Raw genomic sequence first — 19558 nt, 5'->3', positions numbered from 1 at the left:
CATTTCCAAATAGCTCTCATGTATTCCATTGCTGCCATTACATACTTGACAGAAAATCATCATGATATGCCAGGAACTGGCTTTTGGCAGATATTTCAGCGTTACAGCCAACTGAGCACTTAAAATGTTTATTTTAATGCTCAATCGGGCCACTTAAGCCCCGTATCCAGTGTGGCTAGGTTGCCTACAATTAAATAGCCTGTGAAGAATCCATTTTGTCTCAGTGTGATTTGGACACATAGTTACAGCGGTTTTACAGAACAGCTGGCGTTTACAGGTCATTCACATGGAAACGTGTTAAAATCTCTCTGGCCTGATACACTGGCATCAGCCTCCAGTTCCTGTTAGTACTCCAGTCAGTTCCAGTGCACAAAAACAGAGCCTGACCAGAAACAAAGTGAGATGAGGTCAGAACAAGATAGTGACCCCAAAATGTAAATAGCAAAAGGTGCTTTGTTGTTGTTGTTATTGTAGTTTTGTTTTTTCCCCCCAGACATAAACACACAGGTGGATATGTCATGAGAGAAACTAGTACGAAGATTTACTGTCACTTCAAATGAAAATGTGTTAACATCTCACAGGACTAATAATGTAGCTGTTGGTCCGGTTCAAAATGGTGTGAATCATCCAGCATCCTTTACTGCCAAACTAAATGCAGGCAAACAAGCTGCAAATAATCAGTGGAACCATTCACTTGTTTTTCACATTTTTGTGCTTTTCCACTAAAAACAATTTGAGAACATATTTTTGAATGTACCAGAAAAAAAAGTCTCGCCAGTCCTGCAGCAAATAAGTTACAGGACTCTGATATTTGAGCAAACTGCAGAAAAAAAACACCCCAACAAGAAATACAAAAAAAATATTGTTTTTCACATAGATTTGAACAGCGAAGCGGCAGCAGTATACACAAACACGGGCCTCGAGATAAGACAGAGGAATGCCCGGCTGTGTAACAGCCTTTTGAAATCCATTCTGTTTAAGTCTGTCACTCTGCCTGAACTGCTCAAAACACACTTGCACATACAAATGAAATGCCTTTATACACTAACACGCTCACTCACAGACTGGATCGTAATTTGGCCCTAAGCTTTTAAATAGGCTTTACTCTACACAAAACACCAGATGCTGCAATCTCCCACATTCTTGCTTTGGCCCAAGCTACTGTCAGACATTAAACCAGCAAACTTTTATTGGGTACAGCAGATGTTTCATTTACGTCCTCTTAGTTATGATTTTTGTTGGCACTAAAAGTTCTGACTACATCATTTTTTATGTTTGTTATTTTTGAAAAGCTAAACAAGTTTGTCTGTATCGCTTAAAGAAAGAAATACGCATTTAACACATCAAATTTTGAATCAACAATGGTGTGACTTTGTGTAAAATGTGGTGGGAAAAGCAAAAAATATAATTAATTCAGCGTTCTTAGGGTACTGACTAAAATAAGAAGGTAACATAAAGTGACCACAGTATTTTTTTTGTATTTTTCATATTCATTTTGATACTAGCAATATGTTTAGCTCGTGTTAGGTCAGAAGCATGTTTACCACTGTGTTGCATCACCTCTTCTTCAACAACACAAAGCCTTTGCAAACTGTGGAGACCAACTGCAGCAGTTTAGAAAGCACAAAGTTTTCCTTTTTTTGTTTAATACAGGATCTCAGCTGTTCAGCAAACCTTTGGTTTTACTCTTCGCTTCATAAAACATTACATAGGGTGGCACATCTGGACTGCAGGTAGACCAGTGTGGCAACAGGACAACTTTTTGCATGGAGCCATGCTATTTTTAAATTATTTCAGCACTGTCTTCTTGAAATGAGAAAGCATTCCTTGAAAAAGGAACCCTAGATGGTAGCCTGTGTTCCTCCAAAACATTGATATTTTGTTTCTTATTAGTGTTTAATTTGCATATATGCCATATGCACTACTGCACAGGTGCACTGGTGAAAATCCAGAGTCTCTTTTCTTTTGGCAGCACAATGCTGTGTCCATAATTGAAAAAAAAATGTTAATAATATTATAATAATTATTATATTAATGATGTAATAGTTGTACACTTCAAATTGAGTCCAGTTTATATGAGTAAAGTCACAGTGAAGGAAAGATGTGTTTCTCAAATTGTTGATATGTTTTTTGTTACTTGATTTTTTTGTCTGTATGGTGGAGTTTTGCTGTGCATTTTCACTGACTGAATGATTTTCAGAAGTGTTTCTGAGCCCATGAAGTAAATTAGATTAGAGATCATGGCTTTAAGAAGATCACAGCCATTCAATATTGGTTTCCAGCTGTGTCCCTTCCACACTGAGATTTCCATACAGATTATCAGTGCTTCAATAACATTTTGTTCTGTAGATGATAAAATCTCTAAAATGTTTGCAAATTAATATTGAGAAAATAGATTCTTATCTGCTAAACTATTAGCCCATACAGTCTCTGACAACTTTTGATGGATATGATAAAGCCTACGCTCCTTATTTGACACCCAATCATGTTACGACTCCAATGCATTCACATTTTGCAACTTTCTCTGCGTACTTGTATTACTTCACATGCATTTCTGTCTTTTTGCATGACCCAATAGTTCAGTATTGTAGAGTAAGTATGTATTGCATTTAACTGTCTTACAATGATTTTAAAATGTTGGGACTGCAAGACAAGCATATCCACTCATGGTAAAATAGTCCTAAGACATCTCTTAGTCTAAATGTATTTTATTAGTTATGCCAACTGCAATTCAGAGTTTTATACACCAGCGATGCATGGCCAGAAAGCTCTTAGTTTGGCATGAAAAACTGGAGTTGCAATACTCCAATGATACAGTAAAAAAAAGGGATTTGATTTTTTAATCTTTAAAAAGTAAATTAAACCTCAAAACTAATGAAAGCCCCCCCCCCAAAAAATGTTTATTTTTGCAAAGTTAGAAATTATTCTCAAGCCACTCTCCAGAATCTCTGCGGATGGCTTTTAGTGTATTGTCAAGTCTGATGCATCTTCACGCACGGATATGATTCAAGAATTTATCTAAAAATAATGAAGAACATACACAGACATCAACTGTCTGCTTCACACACGGAGTGAAGCACATAGACCCTCAGCTCCCACTCTCTCATTATTTAGTCTTTCTGTCCAGAGAGTCTCAACAATAACAAGAGAGGAAATGAGAGTGGTGATGTCACAGACGATAACAACACACACAAGCCCACTGTCATTTTCCGAGTGAAATGACTGCGGTCGCAGAGGAAATTCAGTGCACTGGAGAGTAAATAGCTTTCTGTTGGTTTGATCGAGCGTCACGCATACAATGAAGCACATTCACACATATGCATTAACAAAAAATTAACCACGTTTAATTTGTAGTCAACGTCTGCAGCATAGATGGAATGTACTATTGCTGTAATTAATACAAAAGCCATTATTTAAATAGGAGAATAAAGAAGTTTCAAATATTCAACTGACCTAAAAGTCTCAGGTTCATGAGAATGCAAATTTTCAATTCTGAAAATACTAAAAACATTAGTAATCATTGAGACTGACTGACACTCGTATCACTTACTTTACTCTCTAAAATCATGAATTCAAAATCAACAAGAGCACTCAGATAGTGCAACTCCCCCCGAAGTACAAAGGCTATATTAAAACTTTGATGTTTTATGATGTTTTTTTTACAACAAGCTGACATTAGTCTGTTTGTACTACAGTACAATGAAGTCCGCCTGTTATGACATCACTGTGATGCTGTAGGGCATTGCTCCATGCCCTTTCATATAATATATTATTCAATATGCTTTCTTAAAATTTTTTTCCAAGGTAAACTTTGACCTTTAGCGCTAACAGTTAAGTTCAAGGTCAAAAAATTAGTTAATGTATATACTCATGTCCCCCAGTGGCATTGTTGTGAAGTTTGACGACGATCCATAAAAAACAGTTGGTAATATAACGTTTTTATTGATCTTCACATTTGTTGTGACCTTGACCTTGACTTTGAGCCTGACTTTCAACAAAATTAAATCAGGTCGAGATGTTACTGGTATCTACAGTCATGCAAAATTAAAAAATACTGGCATGGGCTGATACTCTTTTTCAATCCCAGGGCACCAAACAGTCCAAAGACATGCAACTTGTGGGGATAGGTTAATTGGATAATCCAAATTGCCACTAGGTGTGAATGTGCGAGTGAAAGTGAGTGCGAATGGTTGTCTGTCTCTGTGTGTTGGCCCTGCGACAGACTGGCGACCTGTCCAGGGTGTACCCCGCCTCTCGCCCTATGACAGCTGGGATAGGCTCCAGTGCCCCCCGCGACCCTGAAAAGGATAAGTGGAAGTGAATGGATGGAGGGCACCAAACAGAATACTCCCATTCAGTCAAATGCTGTAGTGTTGCAGAGGAACACTCAAGGTGTCTATTGGCATATCAATTTGACACCACAGGCACAGTCATATCTGATGCCAAGTGGTTAGAAACCTCTTGGACAGAATAACAAAACCCCCTGTGGGATCGTCAGTGGGTGAAGACAGATTGGTTAGAACAAGAAAATAAAAAGCCTTTTAGAACTACCATGGTGGATCATTTTCACCCAATCCTACAATAATAGCACCAATAACAAATAAGTAATTTATCAAGACGTTAAGATGTAAATTTGACATATTTTAAATAATAAGAATTTAACATTAACCCTTTGGAGTCAGTGGACGAGCTGGGACATCCAAATCACATTACCGGTAAGATGACCTTGCAGTCTCACTCATTGGTAATCTAAGCTCCTTACATAAGCTTTTTAGATATTTTAAGATGTGATAATGATACTATTATGCTGCAAAATAATACATATAAAAGCATATATATGTGTGTGTGTATATATATATATGTATGTATGTATGTATGTATGTATGTATGTATGTATGTATGTATGTATGTATGTATGTATGTATGTATGCATGCATGTATATATATATATATATGTCACGGTCCGGGGCAGCGGCCATGTGGAGAGCGGAAGGAGGACTCAAAACGCAGCACTTATTCAGGTGTGAGGGTGATTTATTGATAATATCCAATATAAAGTGGGGATGGTAAAACAGAACTAAGGATGAACTAACTGGGAGAAACTACACAAAGAAATAGCAAACCTGAGCATGAAGGGAGAACAGCAGGGAGAGCACGCAGGGGATTACACCAGGTATGAACACAGACGACGCGACGAGGAGCAGAGGAAATCACACACTATAAGTACACGAAGAGACACTGGGAAATCACACACAGGTGGGGGAAACAGCTGGACCTGATTAACCTGACGAGACAGGGGAACACTAACACCAGGGACCAACAGAGGGAGCACAAACCCAGAACCCAGTGTCTAAAATCCCAAACACAAACCATCCCAAAACAGCCATGAATAATAATGAAAGTAATAACAATAAAGAACATAAACATAAAGTCACTGAGTCATGGTCGCAGGACCATGACAATATATGTGTGTGTGTGTGTGTGTGTGTATATATATATATATATATATATATATATATATATATATATATATATATGTGTGTATGTATATATATATGTATGTATATATAACACCCAGCACGCCCCTGCGGGCGGTTTATCCTTCAAGCTCGGGTCCTCTACCAGAGGCCTGGGAGCTTGAGGGTCCTGCGCAGTATCTTAGCTGTTCCCAGGACTGCGCTCTTCTGGACGGAGATCTCCGATGTTGTTCCCGGAATCTGCTGGAGCCACTCGCCTAGCTTGGGAGTCACCGCACCTAGTGCTCCGATTACCACGGGGACCACCGTTACCTTCACCCTCCACATCCTCTCGAGCTCTTCTCTGAGCCCTTGGTATTTCTCCAGCTTCTCGTGTTCCTTCTTCCTGATATTGCTGTCATTCGGAACCGCTACATCGATCACTACGGCCGTCTTCTTCTGTTTGTCTACCACCACTATGTCCGGTTGGTTAGCCACCACCATTTTGTCCGTCTGTATCTGGAAGTCCCACAGGATCTTAGCTCGGTCATTCTCCACCACCCTTGGGGGCATCTCCCATTTTGACCTCGGGACTTCCAGATTATACTCGGCACAGATGTTCCTGTACACTATGCCGGCCACTTGGTTATGGCGTTCCATGTATGCCTTGCCTGCTAGCATCTTGCACCCTGCTGTTATGTGCTGGATTGTCTCTGGGGCATCTTTACACAGCCTGCACCTGGGGTCTTGCCTGGTGTGATAGACCCCAGCCTCTATGGATCTTGTGCTCAGAGCTTGTTCTTGTGCTGCCATGATTAGTGCCTCTGTGCTGTCTTTCAGTCCAGCTTTGTCCAGCCACTGGTAGTATTTCTGGATATCAGCCACCTCCTCTATCTGCCGGTGGTACATACCGTGCAGGGGCCTGTCCTTCCATGATGGTTCCTCGTCTCCCTCCTCTTTCTTGGGTTTCTGCTGCCTGAGGTATTCACTGAGCACTCGGTCAGTTGGGGCCATCTTCCCAATGTATTCTTGGATGTTCCTTGTCTCATCCTGGACTGTGGTGCTGACACTCACCAGTCCCCGGCCCCCTTCCTTCCGCTTAGCGTACAGCCTCAGGGTGCTGGACTTGGGGTGAAACCCTCCATGCATGGTAAGGAGCTTTCTTGTCTTTATGTCAGTGGCTTCTATCTCCTCCTTTGGCCAGCCTATTACCCCAGCAGGGTACCTGATCACGGGCAGGGCGTACGTGTTGATGGCCCGGATCTTGTTCTTACCATTCAGCTGACTCGTCAGGACTTGCCTGACCCTCTGCAGGTACTTGGTGGTTGCAGCTTTTCTAGCGGCCTCTTCATGGTTCCCATTCGCCTGCGGGATCCCCAAGTACTTGTAACTGTCCTCTATGTCTGCAATGTTGCCTTCTGGTAGTTCAATCCCCTCAGTTCTGACTACCTTCCCTCTCTTTGTTACCATCCGACTACACTTCTCCAGTCCGAACGACATTCCAATGTCATTGCTGTATAGCCTGGTAGTGTGGATCAGTGAATCGATGTCTCGTTCACTCTTGGCATACAGCTTGATGTCATCCATGTACAGGAGGTGGCTGACAACTGCTCCGTTCCGTAGTCGGTATCCGTAGCCAGTCTTGTTAATGATCTCACTGAGGGGGTTCAGGCCTATACAGAACAGCAGTGGGGACAGAGCATCTCCTTGGTAGATCCCGCACTTGATGGTGACTTGTGCTATGGGCTTGGAGTTGGCCTCTAGTGTTGTACGCCACATCCCCATTGAGTTCCTGATGAAGGCTCTTAGGGTCCCATTGATCTTGTACAATTCTAGGCATTCCAGTATCCAGCTGTGGGGCATTGAGTCATAGGCCTTCTTGTAATCAATCCAGGCAGTGCACAGGTTGGTCAGTCTGGTCTTGCAGTCTCGGCTGATTGTTCTGTCTACCAGTAGCTGGTGTTTTGCGCCTCTGGTATTCTTGCCAATTCCTTTCTGTGTCCCGCTCATGTATTGACCCATGTGCCTGTTCATCTTAGCCGATATGATGCCTGACAGGAGCTTCCATGTAGTACTGAGGCAGGTTATTGGTCGGTAGTTGGAGGGGACCGGTCCCTTCTTGGGGTCCTTGGGGATCAGGACCGTCCGGCCTTCAGTTAGCCATTCCGGGTGTCTCTCGTTAACTAGCAGCTGGTTCATTTGTGCTGCCAGACGCTCGTGGAGTGCAGTCAGCTTCTTCAGCCAGTAGGCATGAACCATGTCGGGCCCTGGTGCTGTCCAACTCTTCATACTGGAGACCCTTTCTTGGATATCTGCCACTGTGATGGTTACTGGACCCTGTTCAGGGAGGTCGCTGTGGTCTGCCCTCAGATCCTCTAGCCACTGAGCATTGCCGTTATGGGTTGCATCCTTCTCCCATATGCTCTTCCAGTATTGCGCCGTCTCCAGCCTTGGTGGTGCTGTTCTCTTATTGTTCCCTTGCCACTGAGAGTACACCTTTGCTGGTTCTGTGGAGAACAGCTGGTTTATTCTCCTGCCTTCTATCTCTCTGGTGTACCTCCTCAAGCGGCTGGCCAAGGCTGTGAGTCTTTGCTTGGCAGTTTCCAAGGCCTCAGGTATGGACAGCTTGCTGTATTTCTTAGGCACCTTATTTGTCGCACCTTTCTGCAACTCCGTTAGTTGGCTAACCTCCCTCCGTGCTACTTTGATCTTGCCCTCTAGCCTCCTTCTCCATGGAGGGTACTGCCCCTTGTCGCAGTTCAACTTGTAGCCAAGCATCTCACTGATCACTGCTGCCGTATTGTAGATCAGCTTGTTAGTGTCGGTAATCGTGGTTGTAGGTATTGCCCGTAGTGCTGCTTTGATCTTGCCCTCTAGCCTCCTTCTCCATGGAGGGTACTGCCCCTTGTCGCTGTTCAACTTGTAGCCAAGCATCTCACTGATCACTGCTGCCGTATTGTAGATCAGCTTGTTAGTGTCGGTAATCATGGTTGTAGGTATTGCCCGTAGTGCTGCATTAACATCATCTAGCAGACCTTCTGAGGGTACTTCACGTAATCTTGGTAACCGGCTACGGGGGATCCAGGTTTCAAGCTTGGCCATGATCCTATTTTTCAGGTCAGTTCCTCTCGCACTCAACGATCCTTCTCCTATCGCACTTGGGGCTATGTACCCAATCTCGGGTGGGGGTGATGATATCTCCCCCCTGACCTGGCGTCCTGACTCCTCCTTGCCGTAGCATTTGTGTTGTACCTCGTCAATCTCTAGCTGTGAGAGCAGTCCCTTCTTTCGAATGTTGGAACACTGAGCTACTAGTTGTTTCGCCGTCATTGTGGATGTTGGGTATCGAAGAATCCATAGGTCCCTCATCCTATTCATGTAGCCCCTTCCGCCGGGGTTACTTGCGTAGTAGCATTCCAACAACGCCCTGTTTTCGTCTCTTGCCCACCGATGCCTTCTTGTTCCAGTAGCCCACTTTTCGTCAGGGTGCCCTGGTTCCTGGCTTCCTTGCGATTCTACTGTTCCCGTGTTTGCCTTCGACTTACCCTCGTCTGTGTAAACAGGTTTACCTGGATCAGCCCTTTTGTGACCCCTGGACCCCGTGAGTAGGAGAGTGAGCTGAGCTGCTTGTGTGGAGACTGTTTGGACAGGGAGCAGAGCGAGTGCGAAGAAGTGTCTCCCCAGCCTATTGATCCCCGGGACCCTGGTGTTTCCCCCCTCCCTTCACGTGTATATAGCGCACCAGTGTGATTAATAAAGTGTCGTTGAACTGTGCTACCTCAGTCTGCGCCTGAGTCCGTTCCACCCCCGTGACAACTCCAGAGACAGGTGTGTGTGCGTGTGTGTATTTGTGAGACCACTGAAGCCTTAATATTTATTCAGTAGACGCACCACAGTGGTGAAAGGTGTGATTGATGGGCCTAAAGTCATTATTATTTCAAGATGGCTGTTACTCTTCTTCCTGTGCAGGGCTGTAATTACGTTCAGGAAAAAAAGAGCAAGCAAGAAAAGGAAAAAGCACTCTTCACATTTGCCTCACTTTGTTGCAGTTGTCTTTGTGGCTCTAAATTCAGTATGAATAGTAGGACTCTGACCAGAAATACTACAATATTCATATGTGACATTAGTATTCAACTCTTACTTTTTGTTTGTTTCACTACTTTTTTGTTGTCATTTCGCTTAACAAACTACACTTTAAACTGTGAGGGTCATTCCATCACATCCACTTTCATCCATCATTGTCTTAAACGTGTGGGATTATGTTAGAATAGAAATCTTAAAATTTGAAAAAAGGCAACTAGGAGGGTTTTATTCTGCTTGTTGTGGATACAGCTAGTTGCTGTAATTTCAGTTCTTTGATGATTTCCCATTGATTATGTTTTGTCAGTCAAACGGGTCCAGTTTACCTGTGAAGTAAAAGTGAAATCTACTACCACCACCTGCAATTTCTATTAGTGTTATGACAAATATCCTCTATGAATAGAGCACAGCACTGCTAGTTAGCAGTTTGATTTTAATGAGCCACAAGACAGCAGTCACCACCAGACTATTAACTGATTTGAATAACCCAAGTCCATTTTATTAACTCCGGATATATTTGACTGAAACAAACATTATTTGCAAGACGTTGCCATATAAAAATTACTTTATTTTTATTATAACAAAAAACTTTAAATTCCATTTGAAAAACATGTGATCCAATTATTTTTGGAGCAATGTACTGCCATTAAATTAACAGATTCTTTTTCAGTCATCATCATTTTCATAATTTCTCTGCTCCATGTCTGTCTTTTCACTTTATCTTGTTTATTTAATTATTTATTTTTATTCCACAGTTCTGCTGCTCCATTTTACACTTTTGCAGCCTTTTGTAGATCAGGTGGAGCAGTGCGGCATGAGGTTAAATAACTAGTTAGAAATAAGTCATGTAATAACTTTTTTGGTAGATTTTCTTTGTGTTTAGGCTCTGACAAGCTGACCTGCACTGCTGCAGAGGTTTACTTCTCTTTATGGATTTAGTTACCTGGATTTAAATTTCAGCAGATGTTAAATGAGGTATCATGGTTGAGCCCAATCCTTAGACAGCAGATAATGCAGAATCTAATCAGTATCATCAGCTTACATACGAAAGGCCTCAATATAACCTATGAACGCCACAGTCTGTCCAGAATCAGTCCAACTTAGCACATTACTACAAACGTCACCTCAGAACTCCGAACTAACCTTTAATCAGCCTCTACTAAACTGTAGCAAACTGCCTAGTAAAGTATTTAAATGCAACTTTTAAATAACTCTAATTTTTCTTCTTCGATTTAGGACAGAATCACAACCGCAACTTTACATCTGCACCATGAACGCATCACATGGATTAGAAAGAGAAAAGGATGCATTAGATGTGTAAAAAGGCTGGAGGTTAACTGCTGTTTCTTCTTTATATGTTTAAAATGAATTTAAAGACATATTTCCAGTCCACTATAACAGGCGCCAGAAGGGATGAGCGAGTTACAATTTCTAGACCTGGATTTTTTTACATAACCCTATAATAGTAAAGTATGAATTTTGATCGGCTGACATCAAAAACATACTTAATAAAGTCAAATAGGGATCAGAAAATCAGAAATTGTTAACCCGAGTTAGTTTTCAGCTTTTTCATGAATATTGGTGTTTTTATTAGACATCTAAAATTAATCTCTTTTTTTTTTTTTTACTTTTAGACCAATTTTTGACTGACTTCTCTTAATGAAGCCATGGATTCTCATAAACTAAATCTTCTATTCTCATTACTTTTATTCTCATAACATCTATATAATTACAATCTGGCAGTCTTATCTATTTAATCACACTTCTAAACTAAACTAAATGTCCTAAATCAGCCCATGCCAGTACACAGCCACTCAATCACAGAGATTCCTGCCAAGCTTTCCAAGTAAAAAATGGAAGCCAATATTTAAAGCGTGGCACACAAGATTATGAAGTGATTAATAGCAAAGTTGGTTTAACTAATTCCAGCTCTACTGAAACAGTTCTGTGTAGCTTAAAACCCTGATGACATATCAATGACACATTTTGTACACCGCACCTTTAAATGACTAACTGCAGTAATCACTTTAATTGCAGAGAAAATAAAATCCAAGCTAAGCTGACCATGACAGCATGCAGCACAGGGTGTTAATGTAGCTCTGGGAAGACAGTGTTTGTACGTGCAACATCCTGACGGAAAAGGAACACAGTGGCAGAAAAGGGATGAGCTTGATGGATCAAGCACCTGGCAGCTGAATGCATCTGCGCTCAGTGTGAATCCAATCATATGTGCACAAACAGAAAGCAAATGAAAAGAATTTGACTCATTAAAATAAGCATTTGTGTGAGTACGTCTGATTCTAATGGAAAGCTGAGATTGTGGATCTCCATATAAATCAATTTAGGAAAAGCTAAATATTACTTCTAAAACTAAAAGTAAACTGAGCGAAAATTAAAAAAAAAAAAAAGGTATACATGTCTAGTGAAACATATTCCTTTTAGTAAGAGTTTTTAAATATCTGTATGTCTGAATGTATAATACACTTATACAACACAGCAATTAAATAATGATTCTGAAGCTGTTAAATGAACCTTAACAAATGAAAAAAGTGTGTAAAAAAAGGGACATTGCAAACAGGGATTGATGTTTATATACAGTGGAACCCCGAGTTACGAATACCCCGTTTCACGAAAAATTCAAGTCACGAAGGCACTGAACAGCAATATTTTTGCCCATGTTACGGCAAAATGCCCGAGTAACAAAATCCACTGGCTCTGATTGGCTGAGCCTACAATGCCCACAATGCCTTCCGAATCATGTGACAACTAGGGCTGGGTATCGTCACTGATTTCTAGAATCGATTCGATTCTGATTCACAAGGTCCCGAAACGATTCGATCCACGATTCGATTCAATTCGATTTGTATCTGGGAAATTTTGCCTCAGACAGTCAGAAATATTATAATTCAGATCAGTACATTTACATATTTTTGTATCTATAAAATGGAAGCTGACACTCGCAAGACTTTATGAAAGGTGTGAGCATCACAGCAGATGTCTTTGTGTCAAAGTAGCTGAAGATAAAACACAGAAAAACATGAAGGTGATTTTCCTGGCCTGGATTTTATAAAAATATTCTGCAGTACATCAAAAACGAAAGAAAACGATTAATCAACATATGAACGTTACCTCTGAAGTTACAGCAGTTTTATTAGAGACACAGCTAAGCGTTTTGCATTTGAAGCCCATTGAACAGCAGAAATTAGGTTTTCTTTTCGGAAGTAAGTAAAAGGGAAAAAACAGCGGCCGACAGCGCTGTAAACAACGGTAGACTTGTGCGTAACAAGCAAGCGAATAATGCAGAAAACAGATTTTGGGGATAGACGGGAAACTGTTCTTGAAGTACAGAGAGAGAGAGAGAGAGCTGTGCATGATGTGTGATTTTATCATGTTGGAAGCAAAACACCAAAAGTCAGAGGGAGTCCATGACAATGTTTATGTGAAGCATAGTTTGCTGCTTCTTTTGCTGCTGGTTCAGTCAGTATTGTTTGGAGAGAGATAAAACTAACAGCTTTAGAATCAGCGCAAAAAGGGCGTAAACACAAAGCGCGGACCCGCCGACAGATCAGAATCAGCGAGCTGTCGGCTTTCAGCCCCGACCGTGTCCGTGCCATTGGGTGAGAAAGCCACATCTCACTGATTCTGATCTGCGGTCCGTGCTTTGTGTTTACATTTATGTGCACGTGTTCCTGCTCTCATTCACTGTTTTAGCTGTTTGGTGGTTGTTAAAATTTTGTGAGGTTTCACCTGAGATTCTGGCGTTTCAGGTAAAATAAATTTATATTAAAAAATCGATTCAGGATTTTAATGAATCGATATCACGTTATCCAAGCCAGAATCTATTTTAATCGATAAATCGATTATCAAAACCCACCCCTAGTGACAACCCCTTGGCTTCCGTACTTGCGCTTCGCTGTTCCACTTGAACAACGTATTGTTGTTCTAGTTAGGATTAGCCTATAGCCTATCGTTCAGCATGGCCTCAGTCAAAACGCACGATGGGTGCTTCGACTTACGAAAGACCCTCGGGAACGAATTAATTTTGTAAGTCGGGGTTCCACTGTACTGACAAGACACATTTCTGATGCGGCATCAAGTGAAGGTGCGCCTTCAGAGAATGAACATGCTGCAATAGCACACATGCATGAGCATTTGTGTACTTAGAATTTCTGCTTGGACTACATTGAATACCCCTTAAATACCCCTTGATAAAGAGGATTTTGCCCTTTATTCATTTTTTTTTAAAAAGCGGTTTGATATCACATCACAAACCTAAAAACATAAATTACTGAACTTCAATAACTTAGTGAAACTTAAAAGAGTGTGTTTAATATATAAAGTCTAACACTCCCTTGCTCCACCACCATTAAAGCAGTTCATTTGGCATAAAGAAAGCTCAGACAGGACCACTCGAGCTACAATCCGAGGAGACTTGTTTATACCCCACAGACAGACAGCATTTGGGCAGAACGTCCTCTCTGTCAAGGGTGGCCATCTGTGGAACAGTCTTCCTCAACCCATTAGAGAATGCTCTACACTCAATTTGTTTAAGGCAAAGGTTAAAAACTGGGTATGGACAAATCAAGTGTGTGATCATGTATGAGTTGTATAGTTTTAATGTTTTATTTGGGAACAGAATGGTGTGTATGTGTAAGTTTGGTGATGGAGTTTTTATTATGAATGAATGATGAATTTTTATGAATTATTATGTCTATTTTTTATGCTTAAGGACAACAGATGGAAATTTGCCCTTGGCTATAATCTGGCATGTTTACATTCATGTAATTTTTTTTTTTTTACATTTATGTTCATTAACATGCACTGTCCTAAATAAATAAATAAATAAACCTGTCACAAAGCTGAATTATTGGGTCACAGCTATACATTTATTGCTGCATGTTTTGGGCTAAGTATGAAAGGTTGGGCAGTAATTAGTAAATTATTAATTTTATAAGGATTTCAATTTTACATGCAGTAATTGCAATTACAAGCATGTGGTTATTTACCTTAAAGAATGAAAATGACATGAATGAAACCTCACAGAGAATGGAGGAATAATTCCCAATTAAAAAATATTTTAAGCTTATGCCAGCCCTGGTGCAGCCCCTTAGTTAATGCTGCATCTGAAACCAGCCATCTTTAAGCATCCCACCCTGCCTCCACTTCTCCAACATATAAAGCTAGACAGTATTTAGAAACAAAAAACAAACACAGATATAGAAAATCTTATCTGTACCTCCTGGTCTTACACAAGTCTCTGGTACAGTCCCAAGCTCAGGCTTCCTGATGGCTTTTTGTACTCAGTCACTCAATTAATGACTAATTGAGTGATTGAGTTGAAATGTCAGATCAGAAAGGATCCAGGAAATGTTCATTTGATGAAAACTTGTGACTGACAAGTCTTTAGCCAACAAGCATGCATTTTCACACTCACATCCACTCCTCGCTTGTCACATCTGATTTCAAAACATAAAGTGATGGTGAAAACACTCAAGGCTTTGTAACATGATTTGGATTTGCCAACCAGCGAGTGACTTCGAGGTGAGCCCAACCATCTTTTATTACGTCTGTATCTGCAAACAGAAATCAGGGCTTGTGATTCCTACCTCCTAGTCTCTGGTACCCCGGGTGCTGACAATCAGGTATAAAATGAGGAAAAGTTGTACATTTCTCCTATATAATATGTGCTTGTGTGTGTTCTTGGGTGTCTGCTGACATTATTTCTATATTGGCGAATTATGCACGTGTGTCATCACTAAAGGAATCTGTCGAATGATGAAACTGCTGCCCGTTTGTTATTCTAAGACTTTGTACCTTAGAAAATCAATGCTTAAATTTGATGATGCAAGCTGATAAAGACAAGTAACCCGGTTCAATACAAATAAATAAATAAAACAGAAAAGAGGCATGCAGTGAAAGTACGTGAACAGCGTTTCACTCATAATGAATGTGTGTTTTCTACCTGTTTCAAGTCCAGTGTGATTGTCACATAGTGGTACTCCATTCCATTCTTTATCGACGGACTCTGCCACCAACGATTGGTTCCATCTATGGCATACTCTACGGGATGATGTTCTGTAAGCACACACAGAAACAGTTTATTTTAAATATCTCAGGTATTTTCATCTTGCATTCTACATTGTTCTAAAGTGAAAATGTAGTACTCTACAATTTTTCTCCACCCTGGCATTTGAGACGTTCAAGGCCAGATATCAAAAGCACATTTGTCCACCTCGTAAAAGAAGTAGTAATAGATTTCCTTCCCATTTAGTAATATTTGATTTCACTTCTGAATAAGAAAAAATGTCAGTGCATTTGCACAGTCTTCTTCTGGGTGCTATTACAAGTCTATAGAACAGTTTTAATAGAGCAGGAAGATAAAAATGCATCGCCACTATAATTTATTATAAAGCAAAGGTCACAATCAAGCATTTTATTTATGCGCTATATGCAGAATCGTTTTGGTGCTTATAGGTGTGTTAATGAAGGTTTTTAAGAGCAGACATGTTTTTTCAGCTTGACTGGCACCTGTCAGTCATCTGGCTACTTACCTGTGACATTTCAGTTAAAAGTAATGGAAATGATCTATAACAAAATAAAGGTATTGTACTTATCTTGCTCTTTCCTACCCTGCTGTGTGGCATTAGAAGAACACAGTAAAGAAAATTATTTTACAGAAAGCAAATAAAGAATGGACAAAACACTAAAACCACGATATAGAAAATGAATATTCACCTAGGGCAGGGGTCGGCAACCTGCGGCTTATACTTATACTGTGGCTCGGCGTGGTTTGGTAAAATAAATTAGAAGTATTTAGCTGAAGTGTATTTTATTTATGTTAGTTCTTTTTTTTAACTTGTACTTCTAAATTGGAAGATTATTGTGATATTGAAATATAAAAATAAAATTATATTTTATTATTTTTTCATCGTTCAAAATAAGCGTCACACTCGTGGGAGCCGGTGTACCCGCAGAAACGCCGTGCATTTATCGAGATTTTTAATCCCAGGTAGGTCAATTATGGATCTTCGGATCCACATTATGTCAGCAGCTCCACCGTGAACTATGTTAAAAACAAACACCGCTCACGCCTCACAGATGACAGCTTACAGTCCTGCGTAAAGATGAAAGTGACTTCGTACAGCCCCGATTTGCAGACGCTGTGCACAGAGGTTCAGGAGCAGAAGTCCCATTGTAAACACGGCAGACCCGACGATGTTTGCATGAACATGTTTTTCAGCATCTCTTGGTTGACCACTTTTCATACAGGGTTGCTGTACGCATACAGCCGGCTGTAGCTTTTCAGCCCACAGCCCGACATACACCAACAACAGCATAGATAGCACAGACGTTAAGGCGGCGAGGCGTGATTGCGGGTGCCGCTCAGGTGCGTCCGCCTCCCCTGCAGCGGCGCTGCAGACCACGCCCCGCCACACACCTTAACATGGTAAAATACATATTTAGGCAGAATTTTGCAAATATCTATTTTTCATTTTTCAGCAGCATAGTGCTTTTTTTCCAATTATTTTTTAAAAGTCAGGTCAAGGCTCCAAAAGCCCAAAGCCGATATAAGGGTGGCGGCTCACAACAGTTTTTGTTTGCCACATGGATCATTTTAGTTCAGCTGGGTGTCTTTCCTTTTGTTATATTTCTTCAAAATGTGTTAATTACATAAATAAAATGTAACTTTCTCTGTAGCACTTCATGGATTTCATAAGCAACACACCTTAGTTGTTCACACAAAGCATAAAGGTAAAAAACAATATATACAGTGTTATCTTCATTTTAGATGTCAAAAAGTATTTGCGGCTCCCAGTGTTTTCTTTTGCGTGGAAACCAGGTCCAAGTGGCTCTTTGGGTCCTAAAGGTTGCTGACCCCTGACCTAGGGTAAATGCTTTCTTACAAAGTTACCTGTAGATGACGACATATAAACTTTATTTTAAAACTGAAGCTACGTCCTAGAAAAAAAAAATTCCCAGACCAGCTGGTGGATGCTAGAGCTTTCTGTTGAAATCAGTCACAAAGAGAGCCCTGCGCCAAAAAGCTCCTTGTGATTTCTGTGTTTACTAGTAGGTTGGTGTAATCACCCATAGTTTGCATAAAAGATGCCGACTTGCCAAGTGTTGACCTTCAAACTAAAGTTGTTACAAGTCTCTAAAACCAATATGTTGAGTTGCACTTTTCAGTTTTACTACTACTTGGCAAGCAGTTGGTGAGTGTTTGCAGACAATATATTGTTTTCTACACAAAATACAAGGACCAAAGCAACAGCAATGAGGTTTTTTTAAATTTCACCCACCAACTGTCAACTGCTCTTTTAGTGCTTTTATAAGCAGTGGGCCATTTCTGAATGTTGGGCAACCTGATGGTTGACCCCCCCTTAACTCACTTTACACAGCCAAGAAGTGATCTACATACCCTACCAAAATACAGCTAGTTGTTATTTGAACATACTGAACACACTGTCAATGAACATATTAAGGATTGTTGTGGCAGATAGCCGCTGAGCCTGGTTCTCCTTGTAGTATTGTAGCATCTCTACCTTACAATATAAAGTGCACTGAGGAAACTGCTGTTGTGATTTGATGGTATATATTTAAAATGTAATTAAAGATATCTGCTCAAAAGGACAAAAAGAGCCACAAGTTAAAAAAAAACAAAGCTCTAAAACCTCATGTTGAGAGCACGCTAAAGACTAAGCACTAGGCTACTATGGATACACGTTGACCTCATTATTTTAAACCATGGCCCATCACTATATGAATATGCGCCAATGTAAGAGTATACAATAAGAAAATAAAGAAAAGGATGGGCTCCATTTAATGAATAACACCAACAATGAACTGGCTGACTGATGGCTGACTAATTGGTTTGTTGACTAATCACTGGATACTAGTTAATGATGGAGTGCTTCACTGACAAACTGATTGGGTATTTGACTGGCTGAGCGGTTAATTGAATTATTGATCCATTGTATTATGACAGTCTGGTAGACTACTTGAATAATGAGTGCAGGCTAATTTTGTATTGTCGTCTTGTCATGTTGCAATTGATTCCTCGTTTTGTTCTATAATTATCGTTTTAGACAAAATGATTGGTTAACATCTGGCCAATCATAGTCTAATTAACTAATGTAAAATGATTAATTGTTGTAATCACTAAGACTATAAGTCTCATGTGGATGTGACTCTTCCTTACCCATGGGATTTGCACTCCTTTGGTTGCAGATTCGACACTGTGCATTTCTAACAGGCTGTCCTGGAACGTGCTCCACAAGCTTGCAGAACATTTCTGGACCAGTTGAACCACAGGTAGCATTGGTTGTTATATTAGCCATAGTCGCTAGATTCAACACAGCTGGAAACAGACCTGGGGAAGAAAAAAAAAAGAAAGAAAACAGACATGGGTAATTGGATAATTGCATACAGATGCAACTTTTGAAAGTTAAAGAGCTTTATGCATTAGTACTGATGCCTGCATATACCTTCTACTTTTTTTTATATCTTAAAAAATTTGAAATAAAAAGCAAACCTACATCAACTATCCAATAAAAAAATTACAATATTTCAAAAGTTAGTTCACTCGTTTTCAACATATCTAAAAAAGAAAAGAACACAGTACATGATAACTTCGAAGCAAGTTCTATGTTATTGTGCATTCAGATCTTCGTTAATCACACATCAAAGTCCGTTCAGAGCACTTCAAATGAGGCCAGGCTGGATTTCTTAGTCAAAGCATAAAATAAAAGGTGGGCAATTGCCAAATGCTACCGTGGGGGGTTGTTAGGAACAGCACATCCTGATTTGCATTTAGGTTTTGTATTTCAAATCAAAATGATGCCTGTATTTCTGTTGTACTGAGGTTATGAGTAATTAGCCTGGAACATGAGGGGGAGGGCAAGGGTTTCGCATCATCCGAGCTATTTAATTTGGGTGTATTTTCAGTGCAGTCAAAAGCAGTTAACATCATTTAACATCAACAGATAGAAATGGCTGTAATCACTTTATCTTTTGATAAAAGA

The 19558-nt window shown here is 40.3% G+C and overlaps 1 protein-coding gene across 1 annotated transcript in view; it reads right to left on the bottom strand.

The window, feature by feature from the left end:
* Positions 1-19558, bottom strand: part of lama2 (laminin, alpha 2) — a 233020-nt gene that overhangs the window by 170943 nt on the left and 42519 nt on the right. Inside the window, exons 2-3 of the mRNA XM_085248215.1 lie at positions 18736-18906; positions 15499-15611 (exon numbers count right to left, since the gene is read on the bottom strand). Of these exons, the coding sequence (XP_085104341.1) occupies positions 15499-15611; positions 18736-18906 (284 nt within the window). The remainder of the gene's footprint in view (positions 1-15498; positions 15612-18735; positions 18907-19558) is intronic.

Source organism: Mchenga conophoros, linkage group LG15 (genome assembly GCF_057382185.1).
Source record: "Mchenga conophoros isolate Kocher_MC1m ecotype Shallow Benthic linkage group LG15, M_conophoros_male_GT1.1, whole genome shotgun sequence".
In the NCBI taxonomy this organism is placed as follows: domain Eukaryota; kingdom Metazoa; phylum Chordata; class Actinopteri; order Cichliformes; family Cichlidae; genus Mchenga; species Mchenga conophoros.
Note: the sequence above shows the minus strand (reverse complement) of the source record. Positions and strands in the feature narration are given on the sequence as shown.